General features: G+C 36.3%; 1 protein-coding gene and 2 non-coding genes across 3 annotated transcripts in view; all 3 read left to right on the top strand.

Annotated features, from left to right (window-relative positions):
* Nucleotides 1-13,212: 13,212 nt before the first annotated feature.
* Nucleotides 13,213-13,286, top strand: Trnan-guu. The gene has a single exon. It is a non-coding gene; the product is annotated as a tRNA-Asn (tRNA).
* Nucleotides 13,287-14,964: 1,678 nt separating this feature from the next.
* On the top strand, nucleotides 14,965-15,038 carry Trnat-agu. Its single transcript has one exon. It is a non-coding gene; the product is annotated as a tRNA-Thr (tRNA).
* A 533-nt stretch (nucleotides 15,039-15,571) lies between these two features.
* The window catches only part of LOC117204823 (nuclear pore complex protein Nup88), a 72,242-nt gene continuing 70,011 nt past the window's right edge, over nucleotides 15,572-17,802 (top strand). Inside the window, exon 1 of the mRNA XM_033442585.1 lies at nucleotides 15,572-15,854. Within this exon, the coding sequence (XP_033298476.1) occupies nucleotides 15,651-15,854 (204 nt within the window). The 5' untranslated portion in view covers nucleotides 15,572-15,650. The remainder of the gene's footprint in view (nucleotides 15,855-17,802) is intronic.

The following is a 17,802-nucleotide window of genomic DNA, read 5'->3' as shown; positions in this document are numbered from 1 at the left end:
TTCAAACTATTCCCTTCTCGCACGATGCATGTGTTTTATTCGAAGGCCCCACCTAAGCATCTTCCATTCCCTATCGTCGTCGACACGCGTGTCGACACACCCGGAATCGAGACTCGCATTCAATTTTAAAGGGCACCTCCAATGCGGAAGTGTGAGAGGGTGACATTCGTAATACTTGTAAACACACGTCGTATTTTCGCTGCTTTTACACGTAATATAGTGTAAGGAACGAGATATTAATTATTTTAACTAACAATGGGACTAGTTAATTATATGTACATTATTCAAAGTATGGGAAAATTGCTTAAAAAGTAAGGAAATAATTTATTATTTAGTGTTTCATAATATTTTGTTATTTAATACTTATGAATTAGGATAACATCTAAATGTTATTTTTTAATGTTAATAGAGCCGAATATACCAGCTTTCTAATTAATTTGCTGATTGTTTCTACGAAAAAAATACAATATCCAGGAGTTTCTGATTACTAAGCCCCTAAATGAAGAATAAGCATTATATGAAACATAGGTCTTTTGAAGCTCCATTAATATATTATAAAGTGCAAATGAAACGAATAATGAATTTCCCTTTAGTATAATATAGAGGAAATTTATACAATAATGAATTCAGATTTTTATTCAATTGCAAGTAATGGTAGATTGCATTTTTTATTTACTCGATCGTACCTCTTAATTATGATAAAACAATTACTATTGAATTTAACCATTTTCAATTTTCTATATCGTTTATCTTTCGACTCCCTACATCGAGAATGCTCTTTACGTCATAATACCTATATTCTTCAATCATTTCTAGACTAAAAGGTGACTAGGCAAATCGAAGGTTTTACGCTCACTCGGTTGTCGCTAATGCTTGTGATAAACGAACGTTCGCGAGAAGCGCAGCTCTCTCGTATATGTATGCGTAATTAAGCCTGGCCCTGAAATTAAAAACCGAACTCGCGTCTACGTGCAGAGTGCAGAGATAGAGAGAAAGAGAGGTAAAGCATGATGGAAAGAGAGAGACAGAGAGAGAAAGAGAGAGCAAGGAAACGGAAGCTCAATCAAACGGGCGTAATAAAAAAAACGCGGACGCGGGCGCGCGCTTTCGATTCGTTACGCGGGAGCGGAACGAGTGCAAACACGAGACGGCACGCGGTCCATGAAAACGTAAAATCGTTCGGAACGAGTAGTCTGCAGCGATGCAGAAAAGAAAAAGATCCGAGAGAGAGGTTTGCCTCGGCCTTTTTCTCTTCCGGCTAGAAGCTTGGAGGGTTCGGTTTAAAGGCCGTTTTCGGCGAAAAACACTGGCCGCCTCGGTGCACGCGGCTGATTTCGATTGAATAATTTATGTTTCATTACGGCAGCCCGTGGCTTATAGACGCCTTGCAAACGCCGGCCGTTCCGTACAGGCACAGAAAGCCCTGAGCCAACACTGGACCGTCTGAATCAGACGGCCTTTCACATATTTCCTATAGGCATTCAGGCCAACGGTGAAAAGAATTTTGTATCGAGGTTATTGAAGGGACGCCGGCCGATACCGGCGCGATGCCTGCCGTCCTCTTCCTCTTCCACCAATATAAGAAGCCACTTTTTTACCCCCTGCGTTCAAGCTTACAACCCGACTGAATCATTCGATCCTCCCAATTCTTTCAATGAGCTGTTTCAGCGAATTGTTGTCTTGCCATATTGGTAAATTTTCTTTTATGCTTACAGGGATTAGTTCTGTCTATCATCTAATTATAAACCATTCGTCTCTGAAAGAACTCTAAACTTTTATTTCATTGCTGTAATCTAGAGAAAAATTCTAGTAGTTAGAACATTTCAAATTTGAACGAATAAATATACATCATTTAACAAAAGAATTGTATCGGATCAATTTTTATAACAGGGCGATTTAATAAATGAAATTATCAAGTAATCCGTAGGACACTGCACATATGTAGCAATGGCAAAAATACAGAGACATTTTTATTTCAGCATTTTATTAAGGATTAATCGCTTGCCAGAGAAATAAATGCAGCAAAGGCACCTGACGTAAGAATCGAACGACAAAAAGATGAGTCGTAGGGAGGCAAAGAGAAACGGGAATAACGGAATGAAAAACATTCAGGGAAAACTTGAAAATCGGCTGCTGTATTATTAAAGCTGTCCCCATCTACCTTGGTATAGAGCATTGCGTCACCTAAAATATCTACCGTGAATGCATGTCAATATTTTATAATACGACAAGACACATAAGGGATCACGCCCCCCCAAGGCACTCGATATCTTCCCGTTTGCCAGATATTGTTCGAGGGTTGAAATTGATAGGGTGGCGCTGATATAATCTACGATACACGTGAACGCAACAACGGACCCCGTTTTTTTAATTTCGTCGTAATCAATAATTCAATCCGCACTCGATCCTACTGATCGATTCTTTCAAAAACCACGAATCGACCACTTCTTGACGACTAAAATAAAAGACATTGCAAATATTTGTAGATATTAGTACAAAAGCTGCAAACTTGTACCGGGAAATGTTTTGAAAATTTTTGAGGAAATAATCATATCTTATTCACATAGGTAATTAACTTTCTTCGTATGTCTACCAGTAGAGCTCAGATTAATCACATCTGCCTTAAATAGATAGTTCGATGTGTAGACTTTATGAAAAAATCGTAATGACAAAAGAAAATGGAATTTCCTGCTCGAGAATCAAGGCATCTTTGATTGTCGTCAACCCCCTTAAAGCAGCAACGAATAAGGCAGCAGTGATTTACCGAGTGAAATTTGAGTATCGCGAAGCACGCGAAATGCGTATCGTGAATCCAATATATTGTTCATGGGCTCCCTCTATTGGATGGCCATAACTCATCCGGGATTCAATAACAGGAGAAAACCATACGTAAATACGCATTCTCCTATGAGACACGAAAATTCATTGAAAGGTTTTTAGATAACTTATACGTCAACTACGTATTCGTGCACCTATCCGAATGTAAATGTGTAGAATGAGAAAAAGCAGCGTGTGTACGATATTATTCCTCAAAACGAAACCAAAGTGACACTCGGTCGCTATGCAAATCATACTTTTTAAGGAACGACGAATGGACGCGAAGTTGAAGAACGATGGTCACGCCAAACTGTAATTTCGTACGAGAACCAGCAAAATACCAGCGATTCTTTTGGCATTATCAAAGCTGAAACACGTTATGGTATCCTTTCGAACGATACTCATAAATCTTTAGTCTTCTATCGAAAGTTTATCAGCGAAAGTTTACACACAACACTACGAAATTAAAGTAGGAAAACCTAAGATTCATTATAGATACTAATTTTAATTTTATTTTGCTTCCTTATATTTCATACGAAATAATCTTCGATTTAAAATTCAATCAGTTCCAGAATTTGCAAAGTCTACAAATACCGCTTTTAAAGTTTCTTCGTACAGAAACGATTTATTGCATAGATATGTTTGATAACGATTAACGGCACAACAAAATGTAATGAACAGTATCAGTGCATTAACTTCGAAAAAACATTTCGTACGTATGAACCCAATAATTATTTCTACAGAGATTAACTCGATGACTAGTGGCAAAGACAATTTCGTCTTCCTTTTAATTTTACGATTTTACCGAGACCTAAGAAATACCTAGAGGGAACCACATAAATAAGGTATTAATATTTTTGAAATATTGATAAATAAGAGAAAAATTACAAAAGAATATCTGAAAAGAACTAAATAAGAAAAGTAAGAACAAATATTTTCAAAAAAGACTCAGTCGTTCGCATGACTTATTAACGCTCAACGCGGACGAAGACGTATTAAGGGTGCGCGAATGGAAAATAATGTAAGATCAGTTTGCAGCTACCCCTTTCTATCGGGGAGTCAGAGAGCCGTTTTGCATGGCGCTTCCAGTCGATAAGAAGACGGTCGGCTAGCGACCCCTTAACCTTCCATCGGCGATATCTACCGTACCGACTCAAGCACGATTCAGCCTTTCGTTTCATGGACGATGACGACGATGTTATGCAACTGCGATGATACACCGTAGCTGTGATAGCATCTCGTTGATGTTTGCACAGTAGAAGGGAGCGCTCCCTTCCCTCACCGCTAGGAATGTTAACGGGATATCTTCATGTCCCCGATGCATTGGTGGTTATCGTGTAAACTGCATTATAGATTAGCTACCAGCTACGGTAATAGTAATAGCAATCATTATGCAAATATCCGACGGCGCAATCTGCCGCCTCCCTAGACCTCCGCGAGGTTGGTTCGCCTTTTACGCTGGATCTTGCTTTCTCTTTGCTACTCGCGATATTTCAACTAAACGGAATGATGAGTATCTTCTTACAACTTGTTAGTGTTGGAGGGTATCAACGATGGACGATGTACAAGGGATAGACGACTGTAATAAGTAAGTTTCACTGGTAAAGGTAGGCTCGCGTATGTCGAGTAGGTATCACTACATAAAACTATAACAATTAGTTCAAGTGGAAACTAGAAAAGCTGGAAAAGGTTACATCAGTATTTTATATTTTTTATTATATACCGTGTGGATATTTATAGATCGTTTTTTTCTTTTTTTTTTTTTTTTTTGATGAAATTCACGGTTGTTGAGTAACCATAAAATAGCGTAGAAAAACCGATTCAGATCATCCATCAAATCAGAAAATCAATTACCAGAATTCTTGGCAAGGAAGCTACGTTCTGGACGTTTCCTTGGAGGTTCCTCCTCCGAATAATGATTCCGGTGCGTGTCTTCCGGACGTCGTCAGTGACAGAATCCTTCGTCGGAAATAAATCGACAGGCAGTCACGAGCCATTCGTTTCCGTTGGCGAAAATGCATTTCTCCATTAATGTTTCATATTCCCCGTAAGATACGACCCCAGAGACACAATTCATTTATATGTCGTATTCATTTATATCGCTCGGTGTGCACGGATCGTGCCAATACTCGATCGACCCTCCCTGATCGTTTGTCATGCGAGCAGCGACTCCGTATACGTATAACCGTTCACCGTGCACGCCATTCTTGCATTCGTCATAAATTCACACGACATCGTGAGCTCGCGGTTAGTGTAATTACCGGTGAATGTAATTACTTTTAACGTGAAACGTGAAGGCTATTTGCAAAAAAAAAAAAATGTACAGTTCGAAACAAGTAAAAGCATGGTAATAGATATTAAGAGTTAGATCCAAGACCGACAAATAAGTTATTTTCGCGGTAATCGTTAAAAATTGTAGGACGAATGATATATTCGAGATAACCATCTAAGTAACTGTTTTAATGCTAATTCTCTTCGAGTTTCCATTAATTTACCAACTCTGAAATCTAACATTAGAGAGAATCTGTACCTTTAATATGCGTAATAGTAGCTGTGTATTTAGTTTTTAAAATTCTTTTCATATTCTGTGATCGAAAATTTATTCCATAATGATTCAGTCAAGATAAAGTCATTAATAATAAAACAGTTTTATTTAAGTTTCAATGCATTGGTTGTACCTATAAAAGTGTGAATTTGCATAAACATAGATAGTGTAGTTATAGTTGGCACGCAAAATAATTAAGAATAGAATGACTAATACTAGGGTTCTTACAAATTGAACACAAAATTTCCACGGGGTACAGATATTTAAGCAACCAAAACGTAAAATATTTCCGAAACTCTTGTAACTTCGTGTTTGTACAATTTATAATATCGTCCTGACAGTTGAACGACATCGTGTGTCGGATTTTTACCGTGCTTGCAGAAGACAGTTCGCCGAAAGTCGACCATGTACAATGGCGGATAACGCCGGTATGGACGGTAGGTGATTCTTTAAGCGTGAAATAAATAACTCGGAGGGCTCGACCGAAAATGTGACGGGAACGTTCCTGACCCTCACCCGTAGCCACGTCACGTTAACGAGAAAAAAAGCAGGAGGGCACATTTTAACGTCAACAATTAAAAATATTGTACATATATTATCACGCTGGTCTCTTGGTCCCTAGCTTCATCTTTGCCCGACTTTTACAACCGTAAGTTTATTTCATTCAGAACTGTCAGGGATTCCATTCGCCACTGAAACTTGTTTATATTAATACGGTCATCGTGATAGAATTTATTTTACTGCTGTGACTGAGAATATACATACGTAGACATCATCTACGAATAACAGAGAAATGAAGTAGAACGATAGGATCGAATACCACAGAGGAAGACACAAGTCAGATTTCTCTTTCTCACGTGAAAGCAATTCTATGATTCAATACCTTGAATATTACCACATAATTCAACCTATATTATCGAAACTATTTTTTTATTAAATTTGGTTATGGGTTCTCCTGACAAATATTTACAACAAAAATGTTGATTTCAAAAATATTAGTTACAATAATTTTGATATTAGATATGTCGTTAATTCTTTCACGAAACTTCATGAATTTGTCTCTTCGAAAAGGTATATATTTTTGAACATAATAGATTATTCCCCTACTTAATTATTCTTTTTTGTAACTTTTTTAAATAACATAAAAACTGGAAAATGAGTAAATTTGTACTTTTCATGTCTTTTTTCCACCTGTACTCTTCGTATAAGAACAGCATATAAACAGCAGACAGAGCAATAAATTGAGGAAATCGAATGTCTGTAAAGACGATGAAAGGAGATGAAAACCGAAGGAACCGATTGATAAATCGAACAGGCTACAGAGCAATCTTGCGCAAGAACGATGTAGTCCTGGCCAACGGACGGCTGCCAGACCCGTGCACCATTTATACAAGATGCCGGAGAATTGTAGAACGAAAAGGATTCGCCATCGGTGAAAGGCAAGGGAAGACGAATCGACGACACCACCGTACGAACCCACACTCGACGTCTTCCATACGTCAAAGCCACGCCAACTCATCTTCCCTGGCTTACAGAAATGTTCCAGTTCTCAGGCTGGATTAACACGTTGCTCAACAATTCAATTTTTCTCTTAATCAATCTTCGGATTATCTAATTCGGGCATATCACATCCTTGCAACAAAAGTGACACCACTCGAAAAATGTGTTTTCATCCTATTTCATGAACGTGGTTCTTTCCGCTAACAAGTTCGATCAACAGAATAAGGCGTCATTATATACGAAGACGGTTTTCTTTGTGTTTTTTGAGCATTAATGTTATTTTAGCCGCTTTATTTTAACAAAACATAGCAAAATATTAAATATATTCTTTCAAAACAAAAGCTTAATTGTACTTGTTACTGAAAATATAATAATATTTAGCTTCTATCGATTTAGCTATTTCAATAATTGATCAGAAAGACACGACTGGATTTTGTAGCGTTAAAAAAATGAAACGGTTAAATTGTACGATAATGAGAAGATTTGAATTTTAGGGGGAGTATTATCAGGAGAATCAGTTGCGAACTTATAACGTTTCATGATTATGGCCACAAGAACATATGAATGTTTCACTGCCCCATAACCCTTTCAGCGATGATATACCTGCAAGAAAGTAATTAGCTGGAAGTTTGTTAGGTGTTAGCCATAATTGATTTGGTTGATTCCTATTGGCGATTCAGCGAAAGCACTCATGCTTAATGAAATGTCGGAGATAAGGACAAGAGAAATGTTCGAGCTGGTTATTGCCGTGGTTTATTCGTATTTAATGCGCGCTCGAAAATAGGACCTTCTTTTATTCGCTTCATTGACGTAAACGACTATTTTCTTGCATTTTTAAAGCTACAATATCAAATTTATTTTCTATATTAAAAGCTTCCAATCTTTGACAAATTTATAACGTAGAATGTCACCATGAAAACTTGAATGAATATTATTATGGAATAATATAATAATATAATGAATATTATATATAATATGGGGATGAATATTTATAATAAGGCAGAAATTGAAACTATGTCATCCTATCAGCGGAATATCTAATTATATATTATAGAAATTTATTTCGTTTAATTCTATTTTATGTTTATATCATTTCCACTTGCAATTATTCATCGCAGTATACGATTGAATTGTACATATGTATATTCGAAATGTTGAAATTCTCTCATAAAGCTGACTTAACGCAATTTTTAAAACATGCATCTCAAAGAAAGCTTATTCTTATTGTATCATGCCCAAAACGGATTATTCTTTCACTCTTACAATTCATTTCGATGACAAATAATTTCAGAGATAATCGTGTAAAAAGACTAGGAACGAAACACTCTGTATAATTAAATAGGATCGCTTCGTAATTAGGGTAAAATGGTTTCAGAACGCGCGTGCCTTTGTACCGAGCGTAAAGAGAGCCTCTTCATGAATGTCGCACCATTATTGGATTGTATATTAAAGTTTGATTTTTCACGTAATATCGTCAAACGTGATGTAGCTTGGCCAAATCGTGAAGGAAATTTTTAAAATTAAGCTGCGGATTTTTATGCAAACCCATATTTTTGTGAATAAAATTACAGTATCGAAATCTAAACGCAAATCTCTTATATCTGCTAGATACTATTAAAAGAATACTCTACCTTGAGTATTTTATATATATTTTTGTATATCACGTGCATATCTATACCTTTCGATTTCTCGTAAGTACATGAACATTACATTAAAATAAATCAAAAATCGAATATTTGTTGAACTTAAGTAACATCAAGTAACTGAACTAATTTGGATGAGACCTTAGATTGGCCAGACATATTCATTGCGAATACATAAACCTGTATTTCGTAGAAATAGCTTTTTTAATTCGATTTATACGTATGACAGATTATTAGTTCTCCTTTCGTTGCGAATGGAAGTCATCCTTCTCGCGAAGCACTTCTTTGTAGAAAAAGCTTATGGATATTCCGTGGGGTTGAAAACGTACGTGTACATACGCATTATACGCGAATACGTCAGAATTTCGTGGAGATGAAACGAAGGGGTGGCTGTCAGACAGACATGCTGCAGTCAGATAGCGGAAGTGGTAGATGACAACTTCCGATGGACTGCATTGTATGTACGAGTCGCATGTAAAGTGTGGAGGAATCAAATGTGAATTCATTCTGACACGACGTTTCCTGAATTCCGCTTCTTTCGATCGGGATTCGCGTAATCGCCGAGAAACATTCGCCGCGAGATAGCTTTTTCGACGACGCTAACTTTCTTATAGAGAGAAGATGGAATGCGAAAAAAATGTCTGCTTGTCTCTGATAGAATACGGCATAAGGAAGAAAGTATGATGATTTCGGTCTTTACAGATAAGTAAATTGGACGATTCTCACTTCGATTACAAATACTCGTTTTAAAACAAATGGAGACCGTGAGACTTGGAGTTTAAACGGACATTATTCTAACACAAAGGAGGAAACAATCTGTTACGTTCGAAGATATGATCACTTTATAGAAATAAGTGGTATGCCTACAAAGTTTCATAAAAAAACCACAATTACTAATATTGTAATCATCAATATCTTTTGGAAATATTCAGGAAACTGGTAGAAACATATGTTTAGCCCCAAAGTCAAAGAAAGAGATTAAGGGAGTAATATAAAATTGACAACAACGAAAGATGTAACTTATCATATTTCCTACGATTTTTAAATTGTCTATATAAGTTTGTATCATCAATACCATCGCATTCTACAGTGTCTCTCAAGAATGTCTCTGAACAGACTGATTTTTCAATTGCAAACGTTGAGCCAGTTGCTCAGACGGTGTTATTAATACAGATTACATCTTTCCGTGGGCGACGAGCGAAATCATTTCAACCAGTCCTGATTGCCACCACATGCGGGTGCGTTTAAAGTCGTACTAATTAACACGGCAGCGATTCAAGATGTCGGTGCTGCATGGCGGAATGGGTTGAGACGGTGGAAGTCTTAAGGCGGCGTGTTCTCTCCGGGGAGCCAAGTGTTAGGAGAATTAACAGCAACCCCTGATCTTGGCCCTCTATGCTATCTCCCTAATAATAAACTGGTAATTCCCAATGCCCCTATAAGTTACTCCCTTTCAACGCCACAATAACCTACGAGTGTTAAGACGTATTGTCTACCGGGTGTTCGGTATTCGTTCTGCCACACGCACGAGTCCGACGATCATCGGTTGATGGATGAATCGAGAAACAACCATAGCTTTGATGTTAAAGCCAAAGGCTAAATTGATTGTTAGGCAGACAGCAACGTGGTTTCCACTGTTACTTCGAAATACGAAACTTGCTTGGGGGGGGGGGGGGTGATATTTATGCAGTATATAATCAACCCTGTCATACAGTTCTCGAAAATATATCTTCGTGATAAAGAAAATAATCAAATGCTAATCGAGTAAAAATGATAAGTAAATAACAGATGAAACATTTTATTTTCTTGGAACTTTAAGATAACTTACTTCCGAGCTTCGTACGTTTCAATAATGTTTCAACAACTTAACTCGTATAAAAATGCAGACAAATAGTTCAGATAACAATAGTACATGATAATAATATACAACAAACATATAAAGAAAAATAATACGTAATATAATTCCAAAATATACCTAGAGCTGGGTAACGAAGAAAAGGGGTAGCTGGCGGTTAACGAACCAGAATTGTTGATTAATCGACGGTTTCTAATTTATCCGGCGAAGTAAGCAAATACTAGGGGCAAGACAGAATTTCCAGATTCCTCGGCCACGTTTACCACGATGGAATATTGATGATCACGCGTTTTGCATATGTACCCTCTTCCGGACATTTAGCGAAACTCCGTCGACCGGAAGGTAATTCGCAGTTCGAATGAATTCGTCATGATTTCGTGAGCAATGTTCACCCGTTACATCGTTACAGGATGTGCTCACCTTCATCATAGACATCCAACCGCGGCTTGCAAAGTGCCTTGCTTTCGAGACGGGTTTTCGAGGTGTAAAACGACAGAAAGAGAGAGAAAGAAAAGCTTGATAGCGAAACAGAGAAGGTGAAAACACGGGGTTGTGAACTCAAGAGAAAGATTCGACCTCTCGGCGGAACCGCTTAGATTTATGGGCATGAATTTCTATCCAGTAAGAGGCGCTCTTTATGAACGTGACATTTCCTCATACTGTTCTTAAACGAAATGTCTCGATACTGAGAACAAATATTTTAAAGTCAGGTTAATATTCACGTGTCATTGATAACACTATACATATACATATATGCAGTGGTTTCTCTCTTGTTGGTTTTTTAGTGAGTTGTTCAAAGATGGTATTTTGCTGCGTCCATTAAATCATTTTCGATCAAGAAATCATATTTTTTATGATTAGCAAGTTTCTTAAATTTGAGTGATTTCTCATTTCAACTGTTCGCAAAATTCTTTTCTCAGTTAAGAGTAAATTAAAAGTGACTTACAAGAAATTCGAAGTTTACAGTGGAATCGGAATGATTTTTATCTTTCTTTTTTATGTTCTCAAGGAGCGATTCATAGAATTTGCAATTGGTCGCTTATCATAGACCTGACATAAGTTTCTGATAAACCTAATCACATGGTTGAGGACAGACACTAAAAAGCAACGGGGAACGTCTTATTGCGCGCGAAGGACTTGTTCTGTTGTGTTTAGCCGTAGATATCTGCTTCGTAGATTAGGAACAGAGGGAATGGTAACAGTGACCGATAAATTTCATGGCGACTGTCTCTTACTTGTAATTAAACGCACAATTTAAACGGGCCGTTAATGTCAGCATGCCCAAACCAAAGTGTCTTCTCTTGGTAGGTATGCTTAGAAAGCTGGTTTAAGGCTAGGATCAATTGGATCGTGTTACGTAATAAATAGTGAACCAGCAAAACTAACAGTTGTAAAAATGCACGACTCCAAGTTTTATCTTCTTCTGAACCTTCTATTTTGCTCGTAGCTAGGAGATAATGACTTTAGAATTGCACAGTTGCTTAGAGATACCTGACAACAAGAATCTAAATACATTGAGAAAACTGCAGTTACAATTATTCTCCTTCTACAGTTCCTAAAACGATTCATTTTTAATCATTCTAATCAGAAATAGATTTTAAATCCCTTAATGTTAGAAATGATTCATAATGACGTTACTTGCAAATACTTCTCTTATATAAGAATATTCAAGTATATCATAACAATTTTTTAAATCGACAAGAATAACATTCTACTCGATAAAGACTCGCATATATTGAAATAATCCATGCATGTCACGTGACAATTACAAGCGTTATCATCGATCCATCATATGAAAAAAAGGAACATGATTTCATTATGCATGCGTATAAACGAAACGCGTTCCTAATTACGGGATTGTGACGACCCATGCCACGTACCAGTCGAACATCTGCGATCCATCGTGACGGATAAATCACCTTGGGACCACCCTCCAATCGCATCTCGGCCATCGCCTTGCATATAGACAGTTACTAATGAGCCAACCCCATTTAATTAACCGTATATAGCTTCGACGCAACTGCCGGACTATTTCCTGGTTAGCACACCACGCATTGTAGTCCTCTTTCGACGCAGCCCTTCTTTCACTGCCGGTTCAGGGACTGATACATATTTCGTTAGCAGTAGGTCCTAAGTGAGCTACATCTGTTCGATATGCGTTTGAGATATGATTTTACATATTTTATCGAAGATAAACGAGACGTTTGATACAAACGAGACAGAAGTTTAAAAAATGTATATCATATTATACTAACTTGCAGGAGTGAAGATTAAGAAAATTGGATACTATTATTTTGATGTTTAGCTTTGAACGAGTTTAATATGTATAGACTGTCTTCGTATTTAATGTGTTACCGTACAGTTCCATTCCTTTTCTTTTCTTTCTTTTTTTTCTTCTTTTCATAATAACGCTTTCGATATCTCATATGATTCATTTGAAAACATACATAGTAATATGAAAATGTAAAACGTTATAAGTTGAGAGGTTATATTCTCCCGAACTGTTGTATAAAAACTACTATGCTATTGTATACGCTTCGCACTAAGTATACCAAAGAATTAGGTATATTTATTAATTTCAAATTTTTTTATTGAATAAACGTAAAATTATCTCTTTCAATACCGATGTACTATATACGTATTACAAATCACATCGAAGTGAAAAATCGTCTTCCATTTTTATATCATTACAAACGAAGAATATTCAGAAATAATATTAAACAAAATATGCGAAAATCAGATTCAACATTTATTAAGCAGTTAAACATATCAATTATATGAGTTTGATAACGAAATATAATAAAATAAAAATAAAATAACTGTCATCTTCTTAAAAAACATCGTTACCATCGGCCTCCGTGGCGCAATCGGTTAGCGCGTTCGGCTGTTAACCGAAAGGTTGGTGGTTCGAGCCCACCCGGGGGCGGTTTCTTTTGTTTTTGGAATCTTTTACGCATACAATAATAAGCGTAAAATCAATATCTTTCATTCGTTTGCACCTGATTTTAACATTAACAATAACATTTTCAAGTAGAGTAATACTACTAACGTTATTTTATAATTGAGAGACTATAATTATTGTTTTCCTAGGAAGATTATCATCAAATATTACATATTGGGTGCACGAAGTCGATGTTAATAGATTAAAGGTAAAATTCAGTTATGCGAATTTGATTATGGGATAAGACTATGATGAAATGAAATGAGATTATTATGAAGAAATTGTGTTTGAAATGTAGGTGTTTAAATCTGAAACTAAACTGATTGTTTTTAAAAGTAGTCTTTCATGATTAATTATTTAATGATTATTAGCACAGAAGTATTGAAATAAATGGTATGTAATATTTGCTTCCAATTTATATTAATAGTATGTTATTTCAAATGGCACCAGTGGCCGATCGGGACAAAATTTGGTAGGCATCATTGGATAAAATTGTCGATCTAAAATGTATCTTAGTTTCGCGGTCATGCGTTCTAAAGATACAGGTCCCTACACACCCCCTATATATGTAATAAATCTTCGCTGCTATTAGATCTTGTTGGCGACAGTGTTTTCGTGATTTATTTAACACAACCAATATTGATGTCTGTTTTTAACCCCTTAGGTGCGATGCGCCACTATAGTGACTTTCGCGGATGTCATCTTATATTACAACGCGCCACTCTACTGATTCATTCACTCACCGTTTGAATTAAATGATGTATTTCATTTGTCTTGCTTTACACTATTTTCATTCTCGCAATGTTTTATAATAGTGTTAACAATATACAGGCAGAATGTATAATCTTTGTTTTTGATATCAGTATCAATTTTTGATTGTCACTATCAGACATCAATTGTTACTTTCCGTTAAAATAAATATACCATTATTAGATGTTCTTTTTAACAGGCCAATCCGTGTCCTTCTAATTTTTTAGAATCTTCAACCTCAGAATGTCGCTTCAAAACAGAAGAAAGAAAGAGCAATTTGAAAAACACTATCATGCTATGAGTAACGTGAGTCTATGTGTCGTTTCTTGCTTTAAAATATATCACACTCGATTGTATTATTAATTATTAAAGTAAATTATTCAAGTTAAAGTATATGCATTATATCTTTGAGAAAAATTATAATTTAATTATCAAAAACTTCATTCCAATGTGCTTGCGTAGAGAACAGCATTATCCATTACACATTGCAGTGCTGTATCGTTTACGCGTAATTCGCGTCAAACTCTGTCGTACAGAGAAACAGCCCTGCACAAAATTCAACCGTACCTAAGAGGTTAAAAGGATCGTTTCTTTTCGTTCATTAAGTAGTTTTGAGTGTAATATATATGTAACGTATATTTGTACCTCAGCCATATTCATGCTAGCATTAAAGGATCTATTATACATACGTATATAGGTATTTGTATTCGAATGCATGATTTTTCGAAGCTAGGATTTTATATTTCAGGTCTCCTATTTTAGTCTATGATATCCAGAAAATTTCATTTTGATTGGCCAAATTTTGTCTTGGTCGGTTTAAATAAAGAAAAAAATATATAAATCGTCTGTACAAATTTTGTATTGTTACAAATTTTTATCTATAAATTAGAAGTTATAAAAACCTTATTTCAACGGCGCCGTGGCTTAGTTGGTTAAAGCGCCTGTCTAGTAAACAGGAGATCGAGGGTTCGAATCCCTCCGGGGCCTTCGCTCGCAGAAGCAAGTATTTTTTATTTTTCCCCGACATATAAAAATAAAATCGAAATGCTTGTATTGAAATAAATGAAATCGGATTTTTATATTTTTGTAAAACAATAATTTTTATACATACGATATGATATACATATTGACATATATATATATATATACATTATTGACGTAAATGTATACGTGTATACATACTTTAGAAATTTGCATATAAGAAAATACAATATATTACAAGTAAAATACAAACTCATCAGTCTTTTAATAAATTTTTATTAATATAAAATCAGCATAATGTTATCTGTATGAAAAATATTCTAAAGTCGAACATACATATATAAATAAAAAAATAGGCTATACTTTTATACTATTCGTATCATAACCTGATATTAAAGAATAAATAGCCTTAGTTTGTTATGTATTTTCTTTTATTTGAATTTATTAGAGAAAGCACAATAAAATCTAAAGACGAATAACCGAGTTTACGCGACAGTGTCGCCACGCATATGTGACTTTGCAAAGGTGGCTGCCTTGCGCGCCAAATATACCAGTGAAGGAACTTCGTTGTTGTCGTTTGGTGTAGTGCGCCGTGTTATAACCTCGTTTCTCACGAAAATGAATTCGTATACGGATCCGCTTCGTTTGAACGAAGAACGTTTGTTTGTAGATTTGGTGGAGAGTTTGCCAAAGAATATTAAGGATACGAGGAATATCTTAGAAATTCGTGACAATATGCTGTACGTGTGGAATCCGAAGGAATTTTGTGTGATGGCATTAAACGTTGCGGCAGCGCGTGGAAAAAACTATGTTCCTTATCAAGTAAGTCAACAACATTTAATTCAAAGACAGATTGCATGATTTCTACAAAAATGAATTGAAATCAGTGATGAAATATACATTTACGTCTAATAGTTTGTTGTATACAGACCTAACTAACCTCCATAACGTTTCTTAAAATGTGCGCAAGCGCTTTGCTTTATTGTCTTTGTACGTTTAAACTTCTGTAACATGTAGTAGCATCATATAATGGAAATAAAACGATAGTATACTTCGTTCTTTTAAATTATTCAAACTTTATCGTGAAAATTAAAAAAATTTTTTTCTTTGGTACATGAAAATAGTACACTTTTTGTTATGAATGCTATATAAATTTTACTTATTGATATCTAGAAACTACTTTCTATACTGTAACCTGTTTTTATATAATCTGTATTAAAAGAATTCCGAAAAATTAAAAAATTTATAGTATATTAGTGTTAAAAGTGTACAATCAGTACAGTAAAAATTATACTGAAGCAGCAATTTGTATTTATTATGTTTTAATGCAGTAATATTATTATGTTTAAAAATTTTGTGCAGATTCATTTTAATACTTTTCTTGTATAATGACTCATACAAATTTCGATTTTACGAATCTCATTCTTACGCTTTTATTAATTGGTCACCCATTTGTTCAGTCATTAAATTTTCTTTGGATATCGATTATTATTAAGGATTATATATATGCAAAATTTTGTCGCCAAAAGAAATGTGGCAATCAACCCTCGTAATTGATATCCGTAAAAGTTTACCATGTACAAATAGAATACAGCCTAAGTATAGAATGAAAACCCAGTCATCGATAAACGTGATAAACCTTCCTAACTCGCTTTTCACCAACCCATTTACGCTATGCTCTTATTCCAATTAAAAATCTCGATCGTTAAAAGTACATTCAACGGATAAGCTTAAATTCCCAAGCAATGAAAGAAATTACGAGAGTCGTGCGAAAAGGGCCGATCACTTTGGTCGGACTAATGGTTCCGTGAAAACGGGAGTGACATTTGGTCGTTGGTTAAGCAGAAGTTGCTCGATAACCTGGACCATTACCGCGGCACGATGCGTTCGCTTTACGACGATTACCGCGAAAGCGTTTTCTCCGGCGAACTTTTGATTCGGACCGATTAAGCTCTGGCTAAATTATGGTCCACGATACCAATATACACACTTGTAGGGGAGGGCGCGTGCGCCTCTCACTACAACCATGTCCCGCTGGTTAATCGGTGTACGTACATACGCGCGCTAGTGGAAAATGATTACGTGGTAAATGAAAGGGAAGCGGCATGGCGAACTCGCTACGGTGAGAATGGGCAGAACGTTTCGTTCTCGGCTGTGCTTTTATTTCATTTCAATGGCACCGTGGGATCAGCGGGTACATTAATGCCTGGGTGTCCTGGTGTATGCGCTCGCGCGCCACCGCGACCGACCAAGCGGACGCGCGAGAGACCAAAAGACCGGTGAGGGGATAATTTATAGGAAATGGGTTGTTCGACGCTCCGGAGTAATTTAATTAAAATAAATGTCCGTACCGCGGAGGAACGTTACCCACGAACCCGCGGTCCACAACTGCGAATAAAATGCAAATTCAGACCCTTCAACTGGGTTACGTATGGGTATTCGTAGGTAGGTAGATAAAGAGTACGCGCCGAGGGGGAATAGAGAAGTCTCGCCAAGGGTCAACCTCTTTCGTCCTCTTCCTTTTTCTATCTCTCTCATTCTCTTCGGGGACCGATCATCGCTCGCTCACCCGTTGATTTGATAAGGGAAAATCCTGAGGTGCCTCTATCCGCTTCTGCCGGTCCACCCCTTTTTCTATGGATATTTCTGTAGCTGTTCCTCCCTACTCGATCTCCAGAAAAAATTTAAAGGACTTGTTGGGTTGGTAGAATTTTATTGGGTAGATGGAAGTATGGGGAGTAGCAATTGTTCATAAAGCAATACGTTTTTG

Source organism: Bombus bifarius, unplaced genomic scaffold (assembly GCF_011952205.1).
Source record: "Bombus bifarius isolate JDL3187 unplaced genomic scaffold, Bbif_JDL3187 scf7180000007984, whole genome shotgun sequence".
In the NCBI taxonomy this organism is placed as follows: Eukaryota; Metazoa; Arthropoda; class Insecta; order Hymenoptera; family Apidae; genus Bombus; species Bombus bifarius.
The sequence above is the reverse complement of the archived record's forward strand: the minus strand, read 5'-3'. Positions and strand labels throughout refer to the sequence as shown.